At 54.7% G+C, this 27086-nt stretch overlaps 1 protein-coding gene and 1 pseudogene across 1 annotated transcript in view; one reads left to right on the top strand and one right to left on the bottom strand.

Moving 5' to 3' along the window:
- The first annotated feature begins 2705 nt into the window (after positions 1-2705).
- On the top strand, positions 2706-23096 carry LOC131562156 (serine/threonine-protein kinase pim-1-like; annotated as a pseudogene).
- Positions 23097-23606: 510 nt separating this feature from the next.
- Positions 23607-27086, bottom strand: part of LOC131562155 (hydrocephalus-inducing protein-like) — a 30854-nt gene continuing 27374 nt past the window's right edge. The window contains exons 14-15 of the mRNA XM_058811723.1: positions 25355-25636; positions 23607-23648 (exon numbers count right to left, since the gene is read on the bottom strand). Coding sequence (XP_058667706.1) covers positions 23607-23648; positions 25355-25636 — 324 coding nt within the window. The remainder of the gene's footprint in view (positions 23649-25354; positions 25637-27086) is intronic.

Below are 27086 nucleotides of genomic sequence, written 5' to 3'. Positions count from 1 at the left end.
CCACCCTGTGCCCTGACACTGCCTTGTCTGCCCTGAGCCTCCCCCAGGATAAACAACCCCAGCTCCCTCAGCCACTCCTCACTGGACTTGTGCTCCAGACCCCTCCCCAGCCTTGTTGCCCTTCTCTGGACACGCTCCAGCCCCTCCATGTCCTTCCAAAATTGGGGGGCCCAGAACTGCAAACAGCACTCGAGGTGCTGCCCAAGCAGTGCTGAGCACAGGGGAAGAATCACTACCCTGCTCCATCTGGCCACACCATTCCTGAGCCAGGCCAGGAGCCATTGGCCTCCTTGCCCACCTGGGCACACTGCTGGCTCCTGTGCAGCCTGCTGTCCATCAGTGCCCCCAGGTCCCTTTCTGCCTGGCTGCTGTCCAGCCCCTCTGGCACCTTGTGGAGGGAGGGAGGCAGGGAGGGAACGGGTCCAGATCCAATCCTTCCTGAAATGTGGTGTTTGCTGGCACTGCCAGTTTCCACATCTTGTTATTTCCATATTCTGGCACAGCTCAAGTGCAGCAACTTGCTGGCAAAGAAAGTCAAAACCAAGCAAAGATCTGGTACCTACAGCAACCCGATCTCGAGTGCTGACACCGCCAGTACCCAGATCGGGAATTTTTCAGATGCCTGCACAGCACAATTCCAGCAATTTGCTGGCACAGAAAATTACCATCAGGAAATTTCTCAGTGCCAGCTCATCCCTCACCCAGATCTGGTGTGCGCTGGCGCTGTCAGTGCCCACATCTGGAAATTTCTCTCTTCTACCACCACCCATGTCCAGCAATTTGCTGGCAAAGAAAGCTAAAACCTGGCAATTTCCCCTTGCCAGCACTGCCCAATCGGGAGTTTGCTGGCTGCAGGACCCCAGGAAAGAAGGAAGGAAAGAAGGAAAGAAAAGAGGAAGGCATCCAGATCCAGTCCTTCCTGGAGCCTGAAATGGGCTGTTTGCTGGCACTGCCAGTGCCCAGATCTGGAAATTTCCCTATTCTGGCACAGCCCAAGTGCAGCAATTTGCTGGCACAGAAATCCAAACCCTGTGGCAGCTTCCTGCTACTGGCTCTGGCACCGCCCCCACATCTTGTGTTTCACGTAACCAGAACCCAGATTTGGAAATTTCCCGGTGCCAGCAGAGCCCAAATCTGGCAGATTTCTGTCGCTGGCAATGACGCCACCCACATCTGGTGTTGGCTGGCAACGCCAGCGCCCAGATCTGAAAACTTCCTGGTGCTGGCACAGCCCAAGTCCATGGATTAGCTGGCACAGAAGGCCAAAATTTGTAACTCTGCAGGTTCTGGCTCCAGCACCATCCAGCTCTGGTGTTTGCTGGGACCGCCAGTGCCCAGATTTGGAAATTTCCTGATACCTTCACAGCCCAGGTCTAGCAATTTGGTTTTAGCTAGCTTAGGAAGAGAAGTTCCTCTTTCTGTGGAGGAACTGTGACTTTCCTTTTTCTTGGAACTGTTTACACCTGCTCTGGACTGAAAACCCAGACAAACACCGGCAGCAGCAGCTCACACCTGTGGCCCCCCGAGCTCTGGGACGCTGCATTCCAGCACCAGAGGGACTTAGAAGAGACCAAGGCAGCCAACTACAACCCACAAAAAGAACTTTCTGAATTTGCCATCTCTTCACTACTGTGAGAAGTTTGATTTAATATTATTCATTTTTCATGCTTGTGAATACTTCACTTGTGAAATAAACTGGGGTTTTTTTTCACTTTTCTCAAGGGAAGTCTTTTCCTGAACTAGTAGGGGGAGGGGCTGCTTGAATTCGCTTTCTAGGCGGACCCCTTTTGGAGGTTTCCTCCCAAAATTAGCCCTAAGCAAGCACAAACAGTCACCATGAAAACTTCACCAGTGGCATCATTTCCTGGTGGCAAATCTTGCGACAGAAGCTTGACCTTGTTCTCCATGAGAGATTCTTGGGAAGAGCAGACAGGAGAAGATTCCTGGAAAACAGAAACAGCTTTCCAGAAGTGAAATGAAAACGAAAGAAACAATCCAAGATGTTTTCCTCTATTTATTTCTGCGCTCCCCTTTTCCATGTTGGGGCAGGCGCAGGGGCCGTCCCAGGGGCGCGTGGGGCTCGGACGTGGGGCTTGTGGGGCCAGCGGGGAACGGGCGCAGGCACCGACGGCCGAAATATCGGGAACTTGGGGCTAAAGATTGGGAAAAGCAACTCGGGACCCCCACAATGGCCCAATTCCCCCCCAAGATTCACCTGCCGGCCCCCAAATCCCCCACATTCACCCCAAAATCCCTCCCATCTCCCCAAATCCCATCCAGGACCCCCACGACCCCTCACGGACCCCCCCAAAACCTCACCCGGGAGCCCCAAACCCCCCCCCCAGTTCCCCCCAAAAAGCCTCAACTACCCCCAAAATCGCCTCAGGACCCCTCCAGCCTCGGCTACCATCCCCAAATCCCCCCCAATTCCCCCCAAATCCCCCCCCGGACGCCTCCACCCTGGCCCGGCTGCTCCCGCTGCTGCGCCCCCCGTCCCCCGCCGCCTCTGCCGCGCTTGGCTCGGCGCCGCTTATGAGAGCCCAGAAACCACCCAAATCCCCCCCAGAACCGGCCTCGGAGCCCCAAAATCCCCCCAATTGTCCCAGAGTCCCCGCAAATCCCCCCAAAATCCCCCCCGGACACCTCCGCCCCGCCCCGGCCGCTCCCGCCGCCGCTGCCCCCCCGCCCCCTTCCCGCCGCCGCCTATGCCGCGCTCGGTTCGGCCGCGCTCGACGCGAGTCCAGAAACGGCCCCGATTCACCCCAAAACCGGCCTGGCAGCGCCCCGATCCCCCCAGCAGCCCCAGAATCCCCCCGATTCCCCCCAACCCCCCCGCGGACACCCCCAACCTGAGCCGGGCCGATCCCGCCGCCACCATTGCCGCGCCCGCAAGCCCTGAGCATTTTGGCGGGAAACATCCGGGGCATTTCGGCGGGAAATTCCCGGAACTCCGGCCCGAAAAGTCGGGGCTTTTGGGCTTCAATCCCCCCCGTTCTGGGCATGCATTTGGGTGGGGATTTTGGGGGTGAAAACCTGGGAATGTTTGGCTTGAAAATCGCGACTCTGGGGGTTCCAGACCGGGACCTTTGGGCCCTGGAAGGCGAAACAAATTGGGGAAGATTTGGGGTTCAAAATCGGATTGTTTGGGGTTCAAGCCCGGCATTTCTGGGCTTCAAAACCCGAATCTTTCAGCGATGGATCTCCGGATTTTTGGGGTAAAATCCTGCATTTGTAGGGCCTGAGAAAGGGGGGGAAATGGGAATTTTGGGTCCTTGCAGGGAGAAAATCTGGAAGTGTTTAGGGCTCCAACCGGCATTTTTGGGGTTAAAAATTAGGAATTTCTTTCTGCCTGGCTTTCAGGCTTTCTGTTTTACCTTTTCTTTCCTTGCTGAGCTGCAACGGCCACAAGTTCAGCTCAGCATCCCTCCGGGACTGTCCAAATGCCTCCAAGTGCCCCGAAAACCCACTCGGGAGCCCCAAAATGCCCCCAGGTGATCCCAGCATTCATCTCGGAGCCCCCAAAATGCCCCCGTTTCCCCCAAAACCAGCTCAGCTGCCCCCAAATCCCCTGCGGACTCCTCCGACCGGGCCCGGCTCCTCTGTCGACGGGAGCCCCGAACCGGCCCCAGCTGACCCCAAACCCCACCCGGGAGGGAGCCCAAGGTGCCACCCGCACGCCCCAAATCCCAGCTGTGCACCCCAAACCCCACCGAGACCCCGCACGGTTGGATTGGGTTTTGTTCCATTTTACTGGATTTTCTCTCTCCCGCACCCGCCCGGGGCCAGCAAGGGAGAGCCCCAGGGCCGGCCCGGGCACGGGGACGGGTGAGGGCCGTGAACGGCCGGGCGGGATCGGGGCAAAGAACCGGGCACGGCCGGGCGGGATCGGGGTAAAGAACCGGGCACGGCCGGGCGGGATCGGGGCAAAGAACCGGGCACGGCCGGGCGGGATCGGGGAAAAGAACGGGGCACGGCCGGGCGGGATCGGGGTAAAGAACCGGGCACAGCCGGGCGGGATCGTGGAAAAGAACCGGGCACAGCCGGGCGGGATCGTGGAAAAGAACCGGGCACGGCCGGGCGGGATCGGGGAAAAGAACCGGGCACGGCCAGGCGGGATCGGGGTAAAGAACCGGGCACGGCTGGGCGGGATCGGGGCAAAGAACCGGGCACGGCCGGGCGGGATCGGGGTAAAGAACCGGGCACAGCCGGGCGGGATCGGGGAAAAGAACAGGGCACGGCCGGGCACGACTGGGGTAAAGAACTGGACACGGCCGGGCGGGATCGGGGAAAAGAACCGGGCACGGCCGGGTGGGATCGGGGAAAAGAACCGGGCATGGCCGGGTGGGATCGGGGTAAAGAACCGGGCACGGCCGGGCGGGATCGGGGTAAAGAACCGGGCACGGCCGGGGATCCCCGGAAGGAATATCGGGGGGGAATCCGAGACACGGTGGGGAAACATTGGGGGAAAAATGGGGAAAATTAGGAAAACACGACCCCAGTTAGGGTTAGGGTTGGGGTTGTTGTTGGGGTTGGGGTTAGGGTTCTTTTTGAATTAATGTCTTTTGATTCTGTCTTTAAGTTTTTATGAGGTTTTTTTTTTTAATTCTAGCTATTTTATTTTGATGATGAAAAATAGTAAATAAATAAACACAATTGAAAAAACCAAAAGGAGAAAGTGAGACCAGGACCTGCTAGCCTAGAGATTATGGGAGTGCAGCTCACTCAATGTGCCAGTGTCTCACCACATCCTTTCCTCATTGGGCCTCTCCTATTCCTCTTTGGCCATGTTTTCTTTGTGTCATCTGTGCTGCTCTTTGTTACTTGGCATTACAACGGGGCCACACATTGACACGTTTGGGGGACAATGGATCCAAAAGATCCTGTCTAGTCAAAGGTTTTCTACCTAGGTGTGTTCTGTGCTCACCAAAGGCCTGAGCAAAGAAACCAAGAGAAGTGTGCCCAAATCCCAAAGCTTTGCTCCTTTGCAATCTCCCACTGATCTGGCTCACAGGTGTCTTCAATCACAATTCCATAGGTAAGAAAAGGTCATGTATTTCACTGGGAAATGATGCACTGCTTTGGCAAAGTTCACCTGTATGTATATTTACCCGGGACAGCAGTGCAGCTGTGTTGTTTGCACCTTGTTTGCAGAAGATCATTTGGGATCTCCTTTTTGTGTCTCATGCAGAAAGGGAGCTCTTAATTATACCACGCTACCTAAACCACATTGGGATGCAGCTCTGTAGTGGTTCACAATGAAGCAGACGGCCTGCTGTGTCACTGCCAGCCCTGCTGAGCCTGCGAGGGACTGTAGTGTATCCCATGCCTGTTTTGCCTCCAAGCAGAGCTTGGTTTTCCTTATTAGTGTGGAGTAAATACAAGAGTAATAAAATGGGCAATTAAACTGGCCACTTTGGAGGATATGCTCATGCTTTGGCATGTCAGTCCTGTACCTCATGCACCCAAGGCTTGTTACTCATCATGAAATATTTTAACAAAAAACCTCTGCTCTCATGTTACATCTGAATAAAACTGCATCAGATCATCAAGAATTCTGCTGTCAGGAACAAGACAAGAGCCTTCCGACACTCACTTGCAGCTGTCCCGGATTGCTGCAGCCCTTTGTGCAAAGCTGCTGCAGACAGAGTGTTTGGAGTTGGTTTGGGCCTTTATGAAAGATCTGTGGAGCAGTGTGCAGGGCTCTCCTGGCAGGAAACTGTTTGTCCAAGCCCAGGGACACGGTGCCGGCAGGAGCGGAGCGGCCCCGCTCCCAGCCCGAGAGTCTGTGAGCTGAGCCACGCCGGGGAGACAAGGCAGCGAGGGGCTCCAGCCCAGCTGCTTCACTGCCCTGCCCGCCCCATGGAGCTCTGCCGTGGGAGAAAGCCGACACCGGATGAGTCCCCGAGCTTCCATCAGCTGCTGGAACTGCTCCGTGACAGCTCCTGTTCTTCCGAGAGAGACCCCGGCGCCTTCTTGGAACGCGTGTCATGGGGGATTCTGTTTGATAATAAACTGTTGGGGGTTTTCCACTTTCATCTATCAGTAATAATTTCCCATTGCTGGAAAGGGATTGCAGGAACACTTTAGAGGAGACGACTTCTTGCACAATATCCTGTTTGAAGTTGTCTGAAACTGTGTGAGACAGATGGCTTCACACAGGAGCATCCCCAAGGCTGCTGAGGGGAAGGCACAGAGGAAGACAAACCCAGTATTTCTGAGGGAACTCCTTGACACCAACCCAACCTGAGTTGTCAAACAGCAGACCTGATGTTTCGAGACATGGGCCAAAGGGGAAACCTTTCAGTGTGTTTGGTCCAGGCTGGGCTATGCTTAAGGCAAAGGTGTGTCAGTGTGTTGGATAATACTCTTTTCTTGACCTAGAGATGGGGCAACTGAGAGGTGTTTTATAAACTTTTATTCCATTTTCAGTCTCATGAGAAGGGTGAGACAATACAGATGTTATCATTCACGCCATCACAATCAGAAGCCAACTACTTCCTAAATATTTTACATTATAAGTGTTTCTTGGTCTTTCAGCCTTTTGCCATGCCATGTTGTAGATGCATTAAAGCCAATTATTTAAAAATACCCCTTGTGGGTCCCACTACAATGCATCTTTCATAGCTCTGTTTTTCCAAAGTCTTATTTGCAAGGCCATCTTTAGAAATATTTTTCTAGCTCCATTACTCTATCAACAATATCTGTCCTATTCCATGGAAAATTTTAAGTTAGCATTCCTTGTCTCAAGATTTATATACAGATTCATATTTTGTGGGCCTTCTATTAGGCTCTAAAAACTTTCTACAAACCCATTTCCCACATCAGTGGACTTGGCTCCTTCTCTCCTCATTGTGCCTGGCAAGCACAGGAGCCCAGAGCTCCTGCAGAACCCATCACAGCACTCAGTGGGAGCAAACTTGTGTCCAGTCCTCACCCGGAGCTGCGGTGCCCAGCATTCCACCACTCTGGAATGAGGAACTGTTCCTGCTCTTTCAGAAGGAGCTAAGGAGCTTTGGCCTTCAGATCAATTGTCTGCAGGCTCCTGCAGTGCCTGGTGCTGTTCCCTTGCCAGCGGCACCCCAGGCCAGGGGGGCACATCTGGGCTGCTGTGTCTGGCTCTGGGGCTCCCTGTTCTGGGCAGTGAGGAGGAGCTGCAGAGGCTCTGCAGGACTGACAGGATGGGCTTTGGGGCTGGCAGGAGAAGCTGAGGGACCTGGGCTGCTGGAGCTTCTGAACAGGAGGCCCAGGGCTCATCCTGCAACTGCTCCAAGGGTGGTTTCAGAGAATCTCAGAATCAGCAAGGGTGGAACAGGCCATGGAGATCATCAAGTCCAACCTGTGCCCTGACACTGCCTTGTCTCCTCTGGGCCTCCTCTCCTCCAGGATAAACAACCCCAGCAGCTCCCTCAGCCGCTCCTCACAGCTCTTGTGCTCCAGATCCCCCCCCCACCCCCCCGCCTTGTTGCCCTTCTCTGGACACGCTCCAGCCCCTCCATGTCCTTCCAAAATTGGGGGGTCCAGAAATGCAAACAGCACTCGAGGTGCTGCCCAAGCAGTGCTGAGCACAGGGGAAGAATCCCTGCCCTGCTCCTGCTGGCCACACCATTCCTGAGCCAGGCCAGGAGCCATTGGCCTCCTTGGCCACCTGGGCACACTGCTGGCTCCTGTGCAGCCTGCTGTCCATCAGTGCCCCCAGGTCCCTTTCTGCCTGGCTGCTCTCCAGCCCTTCTGGCGCCTTGTTGAGGGAGGGAGGCAGGGAGGGAACGGATCCAGATCCAATCCTTCCTGAAATGTGGTGTTTGCTGGCACTGCCAGTTCCCAGATTTTGATATTTCTCTATTCTGACAGAGCCCAAGTCCAGCAATTTGCTGGCAAAGAAAGTCAAAACCAAGCAAAGACCTGGTACCTACAGCAACCCGATCTCGGGTTTGCTGACACCACCAGTACCCAGATCAGGAATGTTTCAGATGCCTGCACAGCACAATTCCAGCAGTTTGCTGGCACAGAAAATTAGCATCTGGGAATTTCTCAGTGCCAGCAAAACCTAAATGCAGCAATTTTCTGGCAAAGAAAGCCAGAACCCAGCAGCTTCCCAGTGCTGCCACCAGCACCACCCAGGTCTGGTGTTTGCTGTGCAAGTGCCCAGATCTGGAAATTTCCCTGTCCTGGCACAGCCCAAGTCCAGCAATTTGCTGGCACAGAAAGCCAAAATCCGGCAATTTCCTGATGCCAATACAGGCACCCAGACCTGGTGTTTGCTGCCACTGCCAGTGCTCAGATCTGGATATTTCCCTGTTCTGGCAGAGCCAAGTCCAGCAATTTTCTGGTAAAGAAAGCCACAATCTGGCAATTCCCTGCTACCGTCATTGGCAATGCCAAGATCTGGTGGTTGCTGGCACCACCAGTGCCCAGATGCGGGAATTTCCCAGTGCCAACACAGCCCAAGTCTTGTAATTTTCTGGCAAAGAAAGCCAAAACCAAGCAAATACCTGGTACCTACAGCAACTCAATCTTGTGTTTGCTGACACCACAAGTGCCCAGATCCAGAATTTTTCAGGTTCCTGCACAGCATAATTCCAGCAATATGCTGGCACTGAAAGTTCACATTTCACAATTTCCTGGTGCTGGCACATTCCCCACCCAGATCTGGTGTGTGCTGGCACTGCCAGTGCCCACATCTGGCAATTTCCCGGTGCTGGCACCACCCATGTCCAGAATTCGCTGGCAAAGAAAGCTAAAACCTGTCAATTTCCCCTTGCCAGCACTGCCCAATCTGGAGTTTGCTGGCTGCAGGACCCCAGGAAAGAAGGAAGGAAAGAAAAGAGGAAGGCATCCAGATCCAGTCCTTCCTGGAGCCTGGAGCCTGAAATGGGCTGTTTGCTGGCACTGCCAGTGCCCAGATCTGGAAATTTCCCAATTCTGGCACAGCCCAAGTGCAGCAATTTGCTGGCACAGAAATCCAAACCCTGTGGCAGCTTCCTCTTACTGGCTCTGGCACCGCCCCCACATCTTGTGTGTCATGTAACCAGAACGCAGATTTGGAAATTTCTCAGGGCCAGCAGAGCCCAAATCTGGCAGATTTCTGTTGCTGGCAATGACGCCACCCACATCTGGTGTTGGCTGGCAGCGCCAGCGCCCAGATCTGAAAACTTCCTGGTGCTGGCACAGCCCAAGTCCATGGATTAGCTGGCACAGAAGGCCAAAATTTGTAACTCTGCAGGTTCTGGCTCCAGCACCATCCAGCTCTGGTGTTTGCTGGGACCGCCAGTGCCCAGATTTGGAAATTTCCTGATACCTTCACAGCCCAGGTCTAGCAATTTGGTTTTAGCTAGCTTAGGAAGAGAAGTTCCTCTTTCTGTGGAGGAACTGTGACTTTCCTTTTTCTTGGAACTGTTTACACCTGCTCTGGACTGAAAACCCAGACAAACACCGGCAGCAGCAGCTCACACCTGTGGCCCCCCGAGCTCTGGGACGCTGCATTCCAGCACCAGAGGGACTTAGAAGAGACCAAGGCAGCCAACTACAACCCACAAAAAGGACTTTCTGAATTTGCCATCTCTTCACTACTGTGAGAAGTTTGATTTAATATTATTCATTTTTCATGCTTGTGAATACTTCACTTGTGAAATAAACTTGGGTTTTTTCACTTTTCTCAAGGGAAGTCTTTTCCTGAACTATTAGGAGTAGGGGCTGCTCGAACTTGCTTTCTAGACAGACCCATTTTGGAGCTTTCCTCCCAAAATTTGCCCCAAACCAGCACAAACAGTCACAATGAAAATTTCACCAGTGGCATCATTTCCTGGTGGCAAATCTTGTGACAGAAGCTTGACCTTGTTCTCCATGAGAGATTCTTGGGAAGAGCAGACAGGAGAAGATTCCTGGAAAACAGAAACAGCTTTCCAGAAGTGAAATGAAAATGAAAGAAACAATCCAAGGTGTTTTCCTCTATTTATTTCTATGCTCCCCTTTTCCATGTTGCACTGCTTCTCCATCCCAGTAATTCCAGATGCACCTCACCTCTAAGATTGGTGACTTAGTGATTTTTAGACACTCTAAAATACCATGAGCCACACAGAGTTTTCCTTCCCCTGTTTTTACTGGAAAGCAACACTAGATATGTAAGTGCAGTGCTGGGCTCAGGTAGGAATCCTACCCCAAGGGAAGGTGGCCCGACAGTGTTTGCCCCTCAGCAAGGACAATGCCCAGCAGCGAGCGAGGGGATCACTGTGCCAGCGTGCAGGAGTCAGGGCTCTGCATTTGGGCTCAAGGCTGCAAAGTTCCCGTGTTTGGGCAGACGGAGGGGCTGTCCCCGGGGCGCGCGGGGCTCGAACGTGGGGCTCGTGGGGCGAGCGGGGAACGGACACGGGGACGAACGGCCCCGGTGCTTCAGTTGCAGCGGCGGCAGCGGCGGCAGCGGCGGCAGCAGCAGCGGCAGCAGCAGCGGCGAGAGCACCAAAACAGATACTTCTGAACAGTCTTTCTCCTTTACTTTCTCTTTGTCTCTTTATTTCTCTTTCTCTCCCTTTCCCGCTGTCGGGCACCCTTCTCTCGGGGTCCGTTTCCCAGCGTCCCTCTCCTCTCCCCGCCTCCCTCTCCCCTGCAGGGCAGGGCCATGCCCCCGGCCCGCCCCCGGCCCCGGGCGGGGCTGCCCCGTGCCCGGCCCCGGCCGTCCCGCCGCGGTCTCGCCTCCGCCCGGCTCTGGCCCTACTGGCGGTGGCGCTGCTGGGCGGGCATCAGTGCCTGGTGCGGGGGCGGCATCGCCGCCCTTCGGCTCCGCCTGGCCCGAGCCCGGCCCCGGACCCAACGCAGGGTCCGGTCCCGACCCCGGTCCCGGCCCCGGCTTCTCCCGGGGCCCGCGGAGCACACACGCGGCGCGGCCGCTCCCTCCGCCTCCGCTGCGGCTTCCCCGGCCCGAGCTCCGCCGCTCGGCAGCGCGGCCGCCGGCCCCAAGCCACCAGGGCCTGGGGCGGGTGGGGATGCCGGGCCCGGGGCGGGTGAGGGGCGCTCGGGGGCCGTTGCTGGACCCGGGCCGAGCTCTGAAAGCCGCGTCCCGCCCGCAGGGACGGCGCAGGAGGCCCTGCAGGAGCGGTACCGGCTGGGATCGCTGCTGGGGCGCGGCGGCTTCGGCAGCGTCTTTGCGGCCACGCGGCTCTCGGACGGCGCCCCGGTGAGCGGCTGGGCCGGCGGCGGACGCAGGCAGAGGGGAGGGAGGAGGAGGAGGAGGATGCGTCTGGGCATGACGGGCGGCGAGCTCAGCCCGCTGCTCTCCCTCGCTCGCAGGTGGCCATCAAACGCGTGCCGAGGGATCGCATCCGGCACTGGGGCGAGCTGGTGAGTGAGCGGAGCCAGCGGCAGCAGCCGGGCCGTGCCGGGCGAGGAGGAGCCGGGGCCCGGCGCGGTGGGAGCCGCCGTGAGCCCTGCGGGGAGAGCGGGCGTGGGTTGAGCGGGGCATGCAGAGCATCCCGGGCTGGCTGAGGGCTCCCAGAGCCCCGGCACGGCCTCGGCCCCACTGACGGCGTCGTGCTCCTCCCGCAGCCCGACGGCACCAGCGCACCCCTGGAGATCGTGCTGCTGGCCAAGGTGTCCGGTGGCTGTGGCGGTGTCATTCAGCTCCTGGAGTGGCTTGAGCTCCCCGACAGCTTCCTGCTGGTGCTGGAGCGTCCGGAGCGGTGCCAGGAGCTCTCGGGTTTCCTGGCGGAGCGGGGGTTCCTGCCGGAGGAGGAGGCGCGGGAGCTGTTCCGCCAGGTGCTGGAGGCCGTGCGGCACTGCACCACCTGCGGGGTCCTGCACCGGGACATCAAGCCCGAGAATGTCCTGCTCGACCTGGCCAGCGGGCAGCTGAAACTGATCGACTTTGGCTGTGGCGCCTTCCTCCAAGACACAGCCTACACGCAGTTTGCAGGTGAGCCCTCGCAGGGTGTGCTCCTGGGCATCTCGTGGCCCAGCCTGGGTGCAGCACTGGGATGGGATTGATGCTAAGGCCGAGTTGTTCTGGGTGGGAGGGAGAGTGGGTTTTCTCCACTACTGGGTGGGTTTTTCCTTTGTGTGTCATGGTTGGGCCTTCCTTGTGTTTCTTCTGCCCTCTTCCAAGACCAGTGGCTTCTTTTCCATCCCCAAGTTTGTGCACAAGTCCCAAGTGCTGGTGAGAGGGCAGCGCTCACCCCGTGTGCCTCTGGGGCGGCCCCACAGGCCCAGGGATGCTGGGGCCGGGCTCTGGGAGCAGCAGCATCCCCCTGCTGAGCTGTGTCTGTGTTCCACAGGAACCCTGTCCTACAGCCCACCAGAGTGGATCCAGCACCAACGCTACCATGGCGAGGCAGCCACGATCTGGTCCCTGGGCCTCCTGCTGTGCCACCTGGTCATGGGGAAGCACCCATTCAGGAGGGGCCATGAGATCATCCGGGGGCGAATCTTGTTCCCACGATGGCTCTCTCAAGGTGGATCCTCATCTCTGGGCACGGGGGGAATACCAGTGCTGGGAGACAGCAGCGGGCTCATGGGCAAACCACTCTGGCAGCTGCTGAGGAGGTTGCACATGTCCTGCTCTCCTGCTGTCCTCCAAACAGAGCATCCACGGGGAAGTTTAGGCCCAGCTCTGGGCACACCCAGCATGACCTGGGCATGGGAACAGGAGGGCAACTTCTCCAACTGACTGGTGATTTCTGGTTTCTCTCCCCAGCGTGCCAAGATGTCATTAAGAGGTGTTTGTCCATGCAACCCTCGGACAGGCCATCCTTAGAAGATCTTTTCTGTCATCCTTGGGTGAAGGGTGTTCCTCTGCCCTAGAAGACTGAAGAGATCCACGTGCACAGTTGGATCCAGGGGCCTGGCAGGTACCAGCTCCACACATCTCTTGGCAATCAGTGGCAAAGCAAACCAGGCTGGTTTTGTCCTGCCTGTAGCTCTGAGCAGGGGTCAGCAGAAGGGAACATGCAGCTCTTGGGCTGGAGCTGAGCTGGAGACCCGGTGTGACAAGCACTGGTGGCCACCATCCCCCTGGTTTTGTTTGTATGGTTCATGGATGGCTGGGGCCCTGGGCAGAGCCCTGACAGCCTGGTCTGACCCCAGGGAAGGAGAAGGAGCCCCTGGAGAAGCTGTTCCAAATGGGGCTGGTGCTGGAGACACCAAGGACAACCTCAAAGATGACAATCTCTTCCTTGGCCTGGCCAGCTGAAGATGATGGACTTGGATTCTGGCACCTTCTTCAAAGCCAGGCTCCAGGTCCAATTTGCAGGTGAGTCTATAGGCAGGGGGTTGCTCCCGGATCTGGGCATGGCACAGCTGGGCACCAAAGGTTCCCCCTTTGCTGGGGCAGATACAATGAATTCTTCAGTCAGCTGCCCAGCTGCTTTTTGGCTCTGGGCAGCTGCTGAGGGCTGGATGTGCCGTGGCTGGCTGCAGGCTGGGCACATGTGCTGCCCTCCTGCTCTGCTGCCAAAGGCAGCAGGGATGGGCAGCTCTGGGCACTGCCAGCATGGCCTGGGCACCGCAGGCCTTGGCACAAGGGCACAGGAGCCCTCAGCTGACGGGCGGTTTCTGCTTTCTCTCCTTGCAGCCGGGCTCTGCGGCTGCTGAGGCTGCTCTGGGCTCTGCCAGGGCTCAGCTGGGCTCAGCCCTGGGCCCAGCTGGGCTGGCTCTGCCCTCACATTGCTCTGACAGCTCTGCATCAGACGAGCCCGTTGTGAGCACAGCGCCTGAGCTTTCTGCTTTGGCAGGTGAGTGAGACTCTGCTGCAGGCCCAGAGATTGCAGCTGGGGACACACATCCAACTGGCAAGGACCCAAACTCTCCACAGTAGCAGCTGAACACCTGGATCTGCACAGGGTGTTTTGTCTGTCCCATTCTTCCTTCTTGATTGGCTGGAATTGTGCAATTGCACTTTCTTCCTCCTCTGGCAGTGCCACGAGTGGGCCAAAGCTGGCGAGTGGGCCGTGCTCCTGAGGCAGTGCAGTCTGGAGCTGGTGGATGGAGAATTGCCCTTCTGCACTTCCACACCAGAGCAAAAAGCTGTCAGAGGGACTTTGTGACTCTAAGAAATCCCTGAAAGTTTCAATGGGAATGTTCCGCTCATTCCCAGGCTGAGAAGGAAGGTCGTCTTGTAAAGGATTTGGGCTTTGAAAGAGTTTCCATTCCCAGTCCTGCTTGGAGCTGGAAGGGCACAAAGCAACTTCCTCTTGCCTCGACCACAATTTAAAATAACAATATTGGAAACAATCCCCAAAAACTTTTTAAAAAGACTGCTGAGGTCAGTAAGATGGATCCATGCCATCAGCACATTTACAAAGTAAATAACTTTTCTTTTCAAAAGATCAGTTGCCTCTTAATTCAAAGTTAGAGATGACTTTTCACTGCACACTTGGGGTTTTTTCACACTTTCACATTTTATATAGTTTTTGATTACTTTTTCCTTTTTTTTTCCTTTCAATAGAAAACATGTCCTATAAAAGGAATGTCCTTTGCTCCTGGTTCCCATGTGGAGCAGCTCCCTTCCTGCTGGCTGAGCTGCTCAGGCAGAGCCCGGCAGCTCCTGGCCCTGCAGGGCTGAGGCTTTTCCCCGTTGCTGGGCACAGACTGATGGAGCAGCACTGCTGAACACGGGCACACAGAGGCACCAGCAGCAGCTGCCTTTGGCCACCTGGGGCTCCAAGGCCCAAACTCTGAGCAGCCAGGGCTGGAAGAGACTGGCAGCATCTGATCCCTGACTCTGGGCAGACAGGGCTGCACAAATGACCCCACAGCAGCAGCAGCAGCAGCAGCACATGGAGCTGACTTTGAGCACAGCCCCTGCCCCTCTTCCCTCCCGTGTGCAGCGGTGTCACAGCAGCCTGAGGCACCTGGGAGCCCCCAGGGCCAGCAGGGACTGGAGATGGCAGCCCTGGGCTCCTGGAGGCTGTGCAAGGAACGGAGCTGGGCACTCCCTGTGCATGGGGAGCTTCCAGATGGAAAAGGCTGCTGTGCCCAGGCAGCTGCAAGGGCACAGAAAGGAGGCTCTGGAGCACTGGATCTGTGCCAGTGCCACAGTCCTGGGCAGCAGCCAGCGAGCCCTGGGGGAACAGAGGGCACAGCAAGAGGGACAGAACCAGGCAAGGGCAGAGACTGGAGAGAGCCAGGCCTGGGAGCAGGAACAGCTGCTCCATTGCACTCTTGGAGAAAGCTCTTGGCTGGTTCAAAGCGCTGAAAAGTGTGAAGGGCAGAGGAGGAGGCCACAGCAAACAAGCTCCTGTTTGCACAGCCTCCCCTCTCCGTGTCCCAGAAGGAATTGCATGGACTGTGTTCTTCTCTCTGAGCCGTCTTGTTCAGCATGAGCAGCTCAGCACCAGGAGCTGAAGGAGCTGAAGCCTCAGGCCACAGGAGCTGGGCAAAAGGGAACTTTTGGAGCAAAGGAATGCTGCTAAAATAGCCCCAGCTGAATGCAGCGGATATAATCATGGAATCACAGAATCCTTTCTGTTGGAAAAGCCCTCTGAGCTCACCCAGTACAGCCGGTCACCCAGCAGTGCCAAGCCCAGCACTAAACCACGTCCCTGAAGTGCCAAGGCCTGGACACCAGCCCTGAGTGAGGCCTGGACAGCAGGCCCTGAGCCAAAGGTGGCCTCTGGATGAACCTTCCAAGCAAAGGTTATCTTTGTATCTGCTCCCTGATGAAATATGCATGGTCATTAACACTGTGATAGATGTAGCCACTCCTTAGTGAAACATGTATTGACCTTTGTGTATTTAGAAGCCAGACAAGGCCATGAAATCTGACATCTGGCCTTGTTTGGGGCTGTATGGTCAAAGTCGGCTCCCTTGGTTCCTCCTTGAGCCCTGGCCAGGCTTTGGGAGGGACCCAAGAGGAGGATGAAAGCAGATGTTGCCACACTAGCAGTGCTGTCAGTTTGTTCATTCAGCACTGTCAGAGCTGGGCCCTCTCCCAGCGGGGTTGGAGCCTCACCTGGGGCTGGAGGCACCTGCAGGAATTCCCAGTGCCCAGGAGTGGCTCTGCAGCCCTTGGCTGTGACAGCTTCCCCAGCTGCTGTGTGGGTCTGGGGGATGGTAAAGGCTGAGGGTAAATGCTGCTGGATCTTTGTTAATCACTGCAGGCAATCTTTGGTGGGGATGCTTGGGTGCATTGCTGAGCTGCTCCTTTTGTGATTCTTTGCTGCTCTGAGCTGCAGGAAATGACACTGATTCCTTCAGCTGGAGTCTGTATCTCTGGTGCTGACCCTGCCCACTGGTAAAACAAAACTGGCACAGTCTGGCCAGATGCCAACAAAATGTCATTTGTTCAATGTAAATGTGAGGAATCAGTCCCATCAGAAATTGCCAGCTGGGAAGCCCTTCCCTGGAGTTCCCTGGCTCTGGAGTGGGCTGAGGTCGGAGCCCCTTGTGAGCAGTGGGGCAGTCGGGTAAAAGAAGCTGCACCCCTGGATGGCTTCAAGTGCATCCAAAAATTGCAAATGGAAAAGGAAAACACCTTGTGGGTTTGGGCAGACAAAGATGAATTTGTTGAGAGTACATAGGAAACAGCACTTTCAGAAGGAACAATGATTATTGGAATGCTCCCACATGGAGCAACAGAAGGTTTTAATCTTGAGCTAATATGCATTTGTACAAGTGAAATATTGATATAATAAATATCTATATACATATTTATAGTATATAAAGACATATATATATATATATTAATATATTCACATATATATGTGGGTATATATGTGTATACACATATGTGTAAAAAATATGTATATATTTTTTATATTGTTTAACACATCCTGCCAGACCAGATCTCCCTGTTTGCTCTAAGGGCCCCTGTGGAAAATGCTCTGATCCACGGGGCTCCGTGTGAAGGCTGCTGTGACACTGAGGGACTTGCACAGCAATTCCATCCAGGAGCCTGGGTGCCCCTCAGGGACTGGGACCCGGCCCCTTCCAGCCAGAGGGGAAAGGGCCCCCCAAGCCTTGTTAGCCACAGACAGCATGGTAAAGCTGAACAGCAAAGGGCCTGGGGGCATTATTCTGGAATTAAAAAGGTGCCAGCTCCATGGACAACAGAATTCTTGTTCCTAACTCGAATGAGATTGAGAAAAAATAATGAACAACGGTGTCACTAAAGTACTACTGATGTCTGTAAGGTGTACCTTGATAGTCAGCCAGAATCTTTGTCTGCCACAAATACCTCTGGTGTTTCACCAAGGGATTGGTCATCAAAATATAATGATGGGTTATGATGGATTGCTGAGCTTCTTTTGTAATTCTTTGCTAATGATGATGTGCTTTGCTGAGCTTATCCTTTTGTAAATCTCTGCAGCTGTGCATGATATAAATGACACAATTCCTTAACTTGGTGTCTGTGTCTTTGGTAGTGACCCTGCCCACTGGTGAAACAGGGCCCCCTTTTGCCTAAGTGTTACCTGGGAAGGCAAAAGCCCTCCCTCCAAAATTCCCCCCTTCCTCCCTGTTCCCCCCTTCATACCCTGAGCATGATGTGCTCTGGTCTGGGGTATGCCCGGGGTCAGTTGGGGTCCCCTGTCCTGGCTGTGTCCCCTGCCCAGCTCCCCCGCAGCCCCAGCCCCTCCCCAGCGTGGCTGGACGAGGGGCAGGACAGGCCTTGGCTGTGCTGCAGCTCAGCAAGAACAAAACCATCTCTGCGTGCTCAGCGCTGTGCTCAGCACCCGGCCCAGCAGTGTCTCAGTGCCAGGGGCTGTGCCCTCAGTCCCTGACGGGGGTTTCCATGGCAACTGCCAGGCCAGGTGACCCAGGTGTCCCCCCAGTGCCGGTTGCCATGGAAACAGTGCCCAGCCCTGCCCCTTTCTGTCTGGCTGACCTGGCCTTTGGCCCTGGCAGTGCCGGTGGCTGCTGGTTCCTGGTGCCAGAGCGGCCAGCGCGGCACAGGGCAGGTGGCCATGGCACAGCCCCCAGCAAGGGATCCCCTCTGGCTCTGGGCACTGACACCAGCCCTGAGCAAGGGCCCAGGGCAGCTTTCCATGGCCACCAACCATCACAACGGGTCCGGGCATTGGTTGCCATGGCACCAAACCAAGGAACGGGTCCCCGTGGCCGTTGCCATGGCACCTGGTGGCACCAACGAGTGTCACTGCAATTGTACCTGGAACAGCCCTGGCACCGCTTTGTCCCAGGGTTGCCATGGCAGCCAAGGGCAGCAACAGCTCTGCAGGCAAGTGGCCATGGAACCTGGCTGCAGAAATGGCTCCTTGGGCTGGTTTCCAAGGAAACCTGAACTGATGGGGGTTGCCATGGCACCCAAACCCAGCAGTGGGGTCCTTGCAGTGTCCATGGCAACAGTCCCTTGCAATGGCACCACTGCATGTTGGGATGATGATGCACCCTCACAGCTGGCCCAGGGCAGGTCTGGAGTGCTTCTGGTGGCAGCTTGGGCTTGGCACACAGTTGAGGAGGATGTCTGTTTTCAGTGGGGAAACTCAGGAGTTTTAGATTGCTTCAAAAACAAATGAAGGAAAATCCCTCTTTGGCTGTGTGCAGCCACTTCTCCAAGCAAAGCAGGTTCCAGGTGAGTGAGGAGAGAGACCATGGGCTTGGGGAATATGAAGCAAGGTTGTCCACACTGGCTCAGAGCTCAAGGCACCACTTCTCTGAGCAGGCCAGGGCTCCTTAGGAGAGTCCCTGGATCAATATCAGTCACTGAATGCTGCAATCACCTCTTGTGTAATAAGAACAGCAATAAAAAGACACCCTTTAAAATAGGACTACATATTTCCTGGAAGCTCTTTGAACTATTTCTCCATAACTGTCAAAGGAAAACCTCCTAATGAACTACACTGGAGCAGAGGGAAATCAAGGCAGAGCCAGGGTTTGTCAGGACTTGCTTGATCCTCATGAGCCTCACTGTGCATTTGGAGTGAGCCCTTGAACCTCAGGGCCTGGGAGGAGATTGCACAAACCTTGCCAGGAGTCAAAGGCAGAGGAAACACCCCAAGTGTCTCCAGGCATTCATGGCTCCCTCTGAGGTCCCTCTCCAACACAGGCTCCTCATGGACTCCTTGGAGGAGAGAATTTGTGGCCAGGATGGCACAAAAACCTCTCAGACAGTGTGGAAAAGAAAATCTAAAGTACCTTCAACACCTTGAGTGTCTCAAAGCATTAATGAGCCCCATTTCGTGTCAGTACAAAGCTCTCCAGGGACTAATTAACGCAGATAATTGGGGCCATGATTGGACAAATATCTCCCAGAGTCTATCCCAAGGGAAACACCAAATACCTTAAAAGAACTGAAGTACCTTGAAGCATTTATGAGCCCCACTGAGTGGTGTTACTGACAAAGCCTCTCTAAGGACTAATTGCAACACATAATTAGAGGCCATGATTGCACAAAGCTCTCAGAGACTCCAAGGCAAAAGCAAAACCCAAAGTCCTTTGAAAAACCTGCAGTCCCTGGAAGCATGAAGGAGCCCCCAGGACCATTCCTGAGCAAGGCTCCCCAGGGACTCCTTCCAGCAGATCCTTGAGGCCATGGGATGTGGGCTAGGGGAGGATGCTGAGGGCAGGACAAGGGGCTGACAGTGCCCAGCCTGGCTGGGGCTGTGCCAGGAGGCCCCCGTGCCTCAGGACAAGGTGTCTCCTCACAGCCCTTGGTGGCACAGACCCTGCTGTGCCCCAGGGCACCAAGACTTGGCTTCTCTTTGTCCCCACCTGTCATCACTGCCTCCAGTTCTCTGCTCTGCCTGGGGCCTGGGGACACTTTCCCTGTGGTGTCCCTGACAGGGATCTCTTCAAAATACAAGAAACTTCAGTGTTTCAATAGAACTGAGTTCTTAAGGGTTCTTGAGGGTTGTGTGACATCACAAAGCTGGCTTTGACATCACAGAGCTTGCTGTGACATCACAGAGCAGGGTGTGAGGCTATAGAGCAGTGTCTGCTCTCATAGAGGGTGGCTCTGAGGCATCAGAGAGTAGGTTGTGACCTCACCTGGTGGCTGTGTAACATCATAGAGGAGGCTGTGACATCACAGACCAGATTGTGACATCACAGGGTGACTTTGTGACATCAGTCTTCTGCGATGTCACAGCACTGCTGTATGAAATCACAGGATGACACAGAGTTGGCTCTGTAACATCACAGGGTCAGTGTGACATCACAGGGGCTGTGTGACATCACAGGGGCTGTGTGACATCATGGGGGCAGCATGACATCACAGGGGCAGTGTGACATCACGGGGGCTGTGTGAGGGCACTGGGGAGGTCACTCTGCCCCGGCCCCCCTCACAGTTCCCCCCAGAGCAGTCCAACCCTGCTCGTGCACAGCGGGGTCCCCTGTCCCCCCGGGTCCCCCAGCCCCGCAGCCTCCCCCAGAGGATGTTCCACAAGATCGACCCCAGAGCCTGACACGGGGACGGGGGGACGGGGCCCTGGGGGTGGCACAGGGGGACAGGGACTTCCCGGCAGCGTCCCCGTGTCCCCCAGGGCCAGAGCCTGGGCCAGGGCTCCTTCACCCTGTTACAAACGAGGCCTTGAGAGCGCTGAAAAACCCCCGGCAAGGGATCAGCCAAAACCAGATTTAATATTAAGGGACAGCAGCACAAAGTTCCTTGGCAAGAGTCACTCTGCTCCTGACTGGACGCTTCAGGCACACCAAGGAAACAAAGCAACTACAAAACCAAACAGAATCCAGGCAATAAAACCAGAAATTAACCTGGAACTGTCCCTGTGTGTGCATGTGTGAGTGACACAAGGACAGCAAGGGCAAGGATAAAAGGAACATGGCCTGAAAGCTTAACAGAGCTCAAACTTAACAGGACTTTACTTATACATTAACCTTAACTGATACTTTCAACCTCACAGTTTAGCAAAAGAGCAGAGTATAACAGCATGTAACCTAACTTAAACCTATGACTTCGCAATTTAACAGAGGAATAACACTTAACAATATTGAACTTAACATAAAACTTATACTAAAGGTAACTGCTTAGCAAAAGAAAACCTCTCAGCAGCATTTAACTTCACTTAGGCCTTGTGATTTAACCTTCCCTACAGGCCTGACTGACTCAGCTATCCAAGGCACTCAAGCCCCTCAGAGTGCAGCATTTCTGCCACATTTCTCCAGCACAGGCACTCCTGTGTGCACACAGACACAAAGAGTCAGTGCAAGGCACCTGTGAGCAATTCCCCTGAGGGCAGGAAATGCTCACTGTGGGTCCTTTGGCATCTCCCCAGCGGGTGAAGGGTTGAGCCTGGAGGAGTGGGGGGATCGGCCCAGGCTCCGTCGTTGTTCAGGATCCCCGAGTGCAGCAAACGGGAGAGTTCCCGGCTGGGAGAGGCCCCACTCAGAGGGAGTGGCTGGCCCAGGAGAGCTCCAAGGGCTCCTTTTGGAGCGCTGTTTGCAGGGCCCCAAGAGAGGGGCTTCAGTCCCAGCAATGGTTCATCCTGGCCGCACTTGGCACCAACAGCTTCCTTTGGCAGTGTGAGAACAGGGATGTTGTGCCGCTCAGGGAACACAAACAGGTCCCAGGACTGCTCCTATAGGAACCAGGAGCTGGTTGGGCAGCAGCAGTGCCTGGAGCAGACAGTGTTTGTGATGAGCTGCAGAGGAGCTGAGCCTGGGGCTGTTGGCCAAGGCTGAGGCCCAGGGAGCATTTCTCAGCTGGCAGGGCGGCCTGAGAAGGGGAGGGGGGAATGCAGCAGCACAGGCCCATGGAACCAAGGGACCATTGTGACCCTGTGGGGCCCTGTGAGACCAAGAGACCATTGTGACACTGTGGGACCCTGTGACAAAAAGGGACCATTGTGACACTGTGGGGCCTCATGGAATCATGGAGAGCACTGTGACGTTGCTGGGCCTCATGGATCCATGGGGACTGTACTGACGCTGTGTGGCTCCATGGAATGTAGGGATCATTGTGACACTGAGAGGCCTCATCAAAACAAGGGGCCATTGTGACAGCGTGGGTCTGCATGGAACCATGGAGACCATTCGGACACTTTGGGGTGTTATGGAACCAAGGGGCCATGGTGACACTGAGGGGCACCATGGAAACACAGAGACCATTGTGACACTCAAGGGACTCATGGAAACGCAGAGACCATTGTGACGCTGTGAGGCCTCATGGAATCAGTGAGACCATTGTGATCCTGGGAGGACCATTGTGATATTGTGGGGCCTCGTGAAACCAAGAGGCCGTTGTGACACTGCAGGTCTTCTTGTAATCAAGGGGCCATTGTGACACTGCTGGAACCCATGGAATCAAGTCACCATTCTGACACTGCGGGGCCCCATGGATCCAAGGAACCATTGTGACAATATGGAGCCCCACAAAACCAAGGGAACACAAAACAAGTCTGGCTGCTTTGGCCTCCCATAGACTGCCTGACTGGTCCAACTGACCTTTGCATGTTGAGTGTCACTTCTCATCTGCTGCTGAAACACTGAGGCTCTGTGCTTTCCTTCCCAATGGAAAAGAACTGTCCTCCTGCTCTAGGCACCCATGGCCAGAATTGGGATTTCACCTCCAAAGGTCCTTATATCCAGGGATTCTTCCAATAGGAATATTGCCAGGACAAGTCTGTCTGGCAGTGGTTTCACAAGGGTCACCTCTCATCCGTCCCCAAAACATTGGGAAAGGCTCCATGCTCTCCTTCCTAAGGAAAGAACTGTCTGCTTCTCCAGGTGCCCATGGCTGAGATTGGGTTTCCACCTCCAAAATTCCCTAAATCCAAACTCTGCAATTACTGACAATCTAGCTGGCTGTGGCCTGCTGAGGCTCTCACTTGCCTTCCAAACCTTGAGGCTCTGTGCTTTCCTTCCCATGGAAAAGAACTGTCCTTCTCAGCCAGGTGCCCATGGCCACAATTGGGATTTCACCTCCAACACTGCCTGTTTTGACAGACTGGAGGAGATTGTTGGCTCTAAACATTTTGTGTGTGGGGGAGGAAGGGGCAGGTCCAGCCTTGCCCTGCCCTGTAAGCCCAGCCCTGCCCTGCCCTGTGACCCCAATCCCCTCAGGGGCCTTCAGTGGGTTTACGGTTTCTACCTGAAGGGTGGCACCCTGAACCCCCAGCACCGCCGTTCCACCCTGGGCACTGGGGCCCTCTTGGCTCTACTCAGTGCTGCCGCTGTACTCGGGGCACCCTAAACCCCGCTAGGGACCCGTGTCCTCCTACTGCAGGGATTGTGCGCGACTCACACTGCCCCGATCCTCCACGCACCCGGAGCTCCATTCAGGGCTTGCGTGCCAACTCACCAATTCATCTGCCACCTTTACTCAAATTTGGTGCACAGGAAAAACACCAGCCAGATATTTGTAAGAGGTCAAAATGACACAAAATTCTACTGGCAAAGTGCAAAAAATCAAGAACTTTGGAATAGGATTTAACGCAACATCAAATTACACATAAAACACTAATCATAGCAGTAACTTCATTAACTTAGCCCATTTATCCTGGAAACATTAAAACACGTAAGCTGTTAGGGTATCCAAAAATGTTCCATATAAAGAGCATTAGAACAAGAAGAAAGAGAGAGAGACAGAAAGACAGAAGCTCTATAGAAAGACACATATATGACTAACAGCTCCTAGGGTTCCAGTGTGGGTGAGACACAAACCCCAGGAGAGGGCAGAGTCCATACCAGGGGCTCACCTTGTGCTCTATATTTTAAGCCCCCGGGCCCTTGTGAGCCTCCCCCAGGTGGGATTTCTGATCACACAGGCAATCAGGGCTGGGTTAGCACTGTACCCACTGTGTGACTGATTGACAGCTCATCCCACAGTGTCTCAGGACATTGATCTCATCCAGCTTCTGACAGTGACCATGGTGACACAGGGGAACCTCATGGAACCGTGGGTCAGTTGTGACAATGTGGGTCCAAGGACACACCGGGGGATGTCATAGGTAGAATAATGATAGAAGAAAAGTATTACCGCGCCTGAGTGGGCGCTGCTGGTGATAGAGAGACGGTGAATCTTGTTTCTTGAATCAGAAGGCTTGATTTATTAAGATATTATATATAATACATTATGACTATACTAATAAGAATATAGAGAGAGGTTTGCAGAGCAGCTAGGCTAGATAGGAAGAGATAGAAAAGAATCCCAACAAAGCTGTGGCCAAGGACTCAGTCCTATGGCTTATACTTTGTGATTGGCCCTTAATTATAAACATGGGAACATGAACCAATCACCAATCAAAATAGGTGCCCCTGTTGCATTCACCAGCAGCTGATAATAATTGTTTATGTTCTCCTCTGAGGCTTCAGCCTTCAAGAAGACACAGAAATCTGAAATAAAGGATTTCTGTGAAAAAATGTCTGCGACATCTCACCTTTCTAAATTGTATAAAATAAAAAAAAATGCTGATGTGGAATGAACAGGAAATTTCTTTACCTGTAGAATATACAATAACTAACAAATCACTAGAACAATGCTACAATATAAGAAAAATGCAAAATACAATGCAAAGAGAATTTGAGTCCATGCAGCTGAGTTTCAGGAACAGTCCAAGAGCCAAAGTTGTTTCCCTTGGAATATCTGAGAGTCCTTTTTGGTCCTGAAAACAACTTGCTGCAAAAGGAATCCCATCAATAGTTATCAAAAAACCATTGACAGTCATAACACAATTTTTAAACAGTTTGTGGAATGTCCTTTCTGGCCCTTCAATGCTTCAGAGCTGCTGCCCGCTGTTTTCAATCTTTTTTATTTAATTTTAATTTTTTTTTTTTTATTGAAAAACAAAAGAGCAGCACCCGAGCAGAGCAGTGCCAGACAAGGAAAGGCCCTGGGGGCTCTGTCCCATACTGGACCAGGAACCCCAAAACTGGCTCACAAAGGGGGACCAGGACCGGTAGGAGAAACCAGAGTCCCCAAAAACATAAGGAGGCCACGCAGTGGGACCAGCCCAGGAATTTTTTGAGCCCAACGGCCCAGGCCAAACCCATGAGGAAGGCTCTGCATTCCTGCAGGCCTGAACCTTGTTGCCAGCACAATGGCAGCACGGGTAGTGAGACGCTTCCTTTCCCCTAAACCACTGAGGCATGCCAGCAGCAGGGAAATAGAAGCTGCCCCGAGAATCTTCATCTTGGGTCTGGGAATGTTTGTTTCCCACAGCAACATGTCACCACCCCCACCGGGCTGGGGACCAGAGGCAGAACTTTCGGGAGCCCCCTCCCCCTCGCCGCTAGGGCACAAGATGGGCGGCAGAGATGGCAGCCTCTATGGGACAGCAACCGAAACACCACCCCCCAAACCGCCGAGCTTGAAAGCCGGCAGCTGGACTGCCGCAAGAGTCAGCTGGCGGGCAGCCCCCGCTCCACTGAAGGAGAGACCAGCCTCCGGGGCCGCTTCCTGGAGCGGGCCCGGGGCTGGCGGGCCGGCCATGGGGGGCGCTGGGCCAGGGTGGGGGCCCACGGGGCTGTGGATGACGCTGGGGCTGGCCTGGAACGCGGCAGTGACTCTGGCCACGGAGGAGCCGGCCGAGGAGGGAATCACGCTGATCGTGGGATCAGCCGCGGGCTGCTCCGAGAGTCCCGCAGGTTCAGCGCCGTTTTCTGCCGCTGACTCTGGGACTGTCTCGGCTTGAAGCGGCGGGGATGCGCGAGAACCCACCTCCGCCGCGTCCCCCAGCCCTGAAAGCAGCGGCAGGCACGACACGGGGCCGGCGCCGTGCCCCGCCGCTGACTCCGGGGTCTGCTGCAGAGGCGCAGTCGCAGTCTCCTTCGGAGCGCAAACAGGCAGCAGCGGAGCCGGGAGAAGCGGCGGGGCATCACTGTTGCTTAGCAACAGGTCAATCGCCGAAAGTGCTGTTCTCTTCTGCCTTCTCCGACACAGGCTCTGGCGGGGGCGGGGAGGCCGGTGAAACCGCGGGCGGGACCTCCTGGAGTGACGGCTCTAGCAGGGGCGTGGAGGAAGCCTCGGAGACCGGTGCCGCTCCGATGTGTGAAGGAGGCGGAGTCTGAGAGGCCGGCGCTGGCTTGAGCGGCCACTCCCATCCCCCCGGAAAGAGAGAAGGGGGGGGAGGACAACACTCCATCTGAGCATGCTCCGGAGCAAGAGTAAAAAAAACTTCTTCGCGCTGCGAAGTTTCAGCCCCCCGCGCCGCGAAGCGGGGGGGGCGAAAAGCCCAAAGTCATCACCCATGGGGTCTTCTGCCAAGGGCGGTGGAAACGGAGCTTGTCCATAACAGTTAGAGATCCATTGAAAACAAGCTGCTCTGCGCTTCAGGACTGGGAAAAGCTTTAAAAATGCTGGGTAGATAGAAGGCAACACGCGTCCCTGACTGTAGACGCACTGGATAATTGAGTCCATGCACTCCCAGACGAAAACATCTAAAGCGTACAGGACATCAGTAAAAAACCCAAAAAGCTTTGCCCATCGAAAGAACCCATAGATATCTGTTTCTGACAAAAAGCAACCATCTTCTCTGCACCAATATTTCCAGAGGGCAATAAGCTTTTCCTCTGAAGCGGAGAACTGAATCTCTTCTGGCAAGGCATGTGTCTGCCAAACGAACAGCCACAAGCTATGAAGGGCTGGTTCATCAGGGATAGAAAAGCCCACAGTACCTTCTAAAAGAGTCCAGCTTGCTCTGGCCAGCTCCACAGGTCTGCTGCCCTTTTCCATCATCTTTCCTGATGGTTTTCCAGAAGAAGGTTCTGTTGTGGTCAGCCTTGGCTGTGAACTCTGTCCAAATCAGGATCTTCAGTTCTTCAGCTCCTGGCTTGAATCCACTTTCTTTGGTCACTTCAAAGCAACCATCAAATGCCACACATACAGGATTTTACCCAGTGCAGCAATTTTGCTCCTCTGGTCTTATCAAATTAATTTTTGCTCTGACACGTCGGGTCACCAGATATTACCGCGCCTGAGTGGGCGCTGCTGGTGATAGAGAGACGGTGAATCTTGTTTCTTGAATCAGAAAGCTGAATTTATTAATATAAGATATAATACATTATAGTTATACTAGAAAGAATAAGGAGAGAGGTTTGCAGAGCAGCTAGGCTAGCTAGGAAGAGATAGAAAAGAATCCCAACAAAGCTGTGGCCAAGGACTCAGTCCCCTGGCTTACACTTTGTGATTGGCCCTTAATTATAAACATGGGAACATGAACCAATCACCAATCAAAATAGGTGCCCCTGTTGCA

Source organism: Ammospiza caudacuta, chromosome 10 (genome assembly GCF_027887145.1).
Source record: "Ammospiza caudacuta isolate bAmmCau1 chromosome 10, bAmmCau1.pri, whole genome shotgun sequence".
NCBI classification, from domain to species: Eukaryota; Metazoa; Chordata; class Aves; order Passeriformes; family Passerellidae; genus Ammospiza; species Ammospiza caudacuta.
This window is presented reverse-complemented; position numbering and strand designations above follow the sequence as displayed.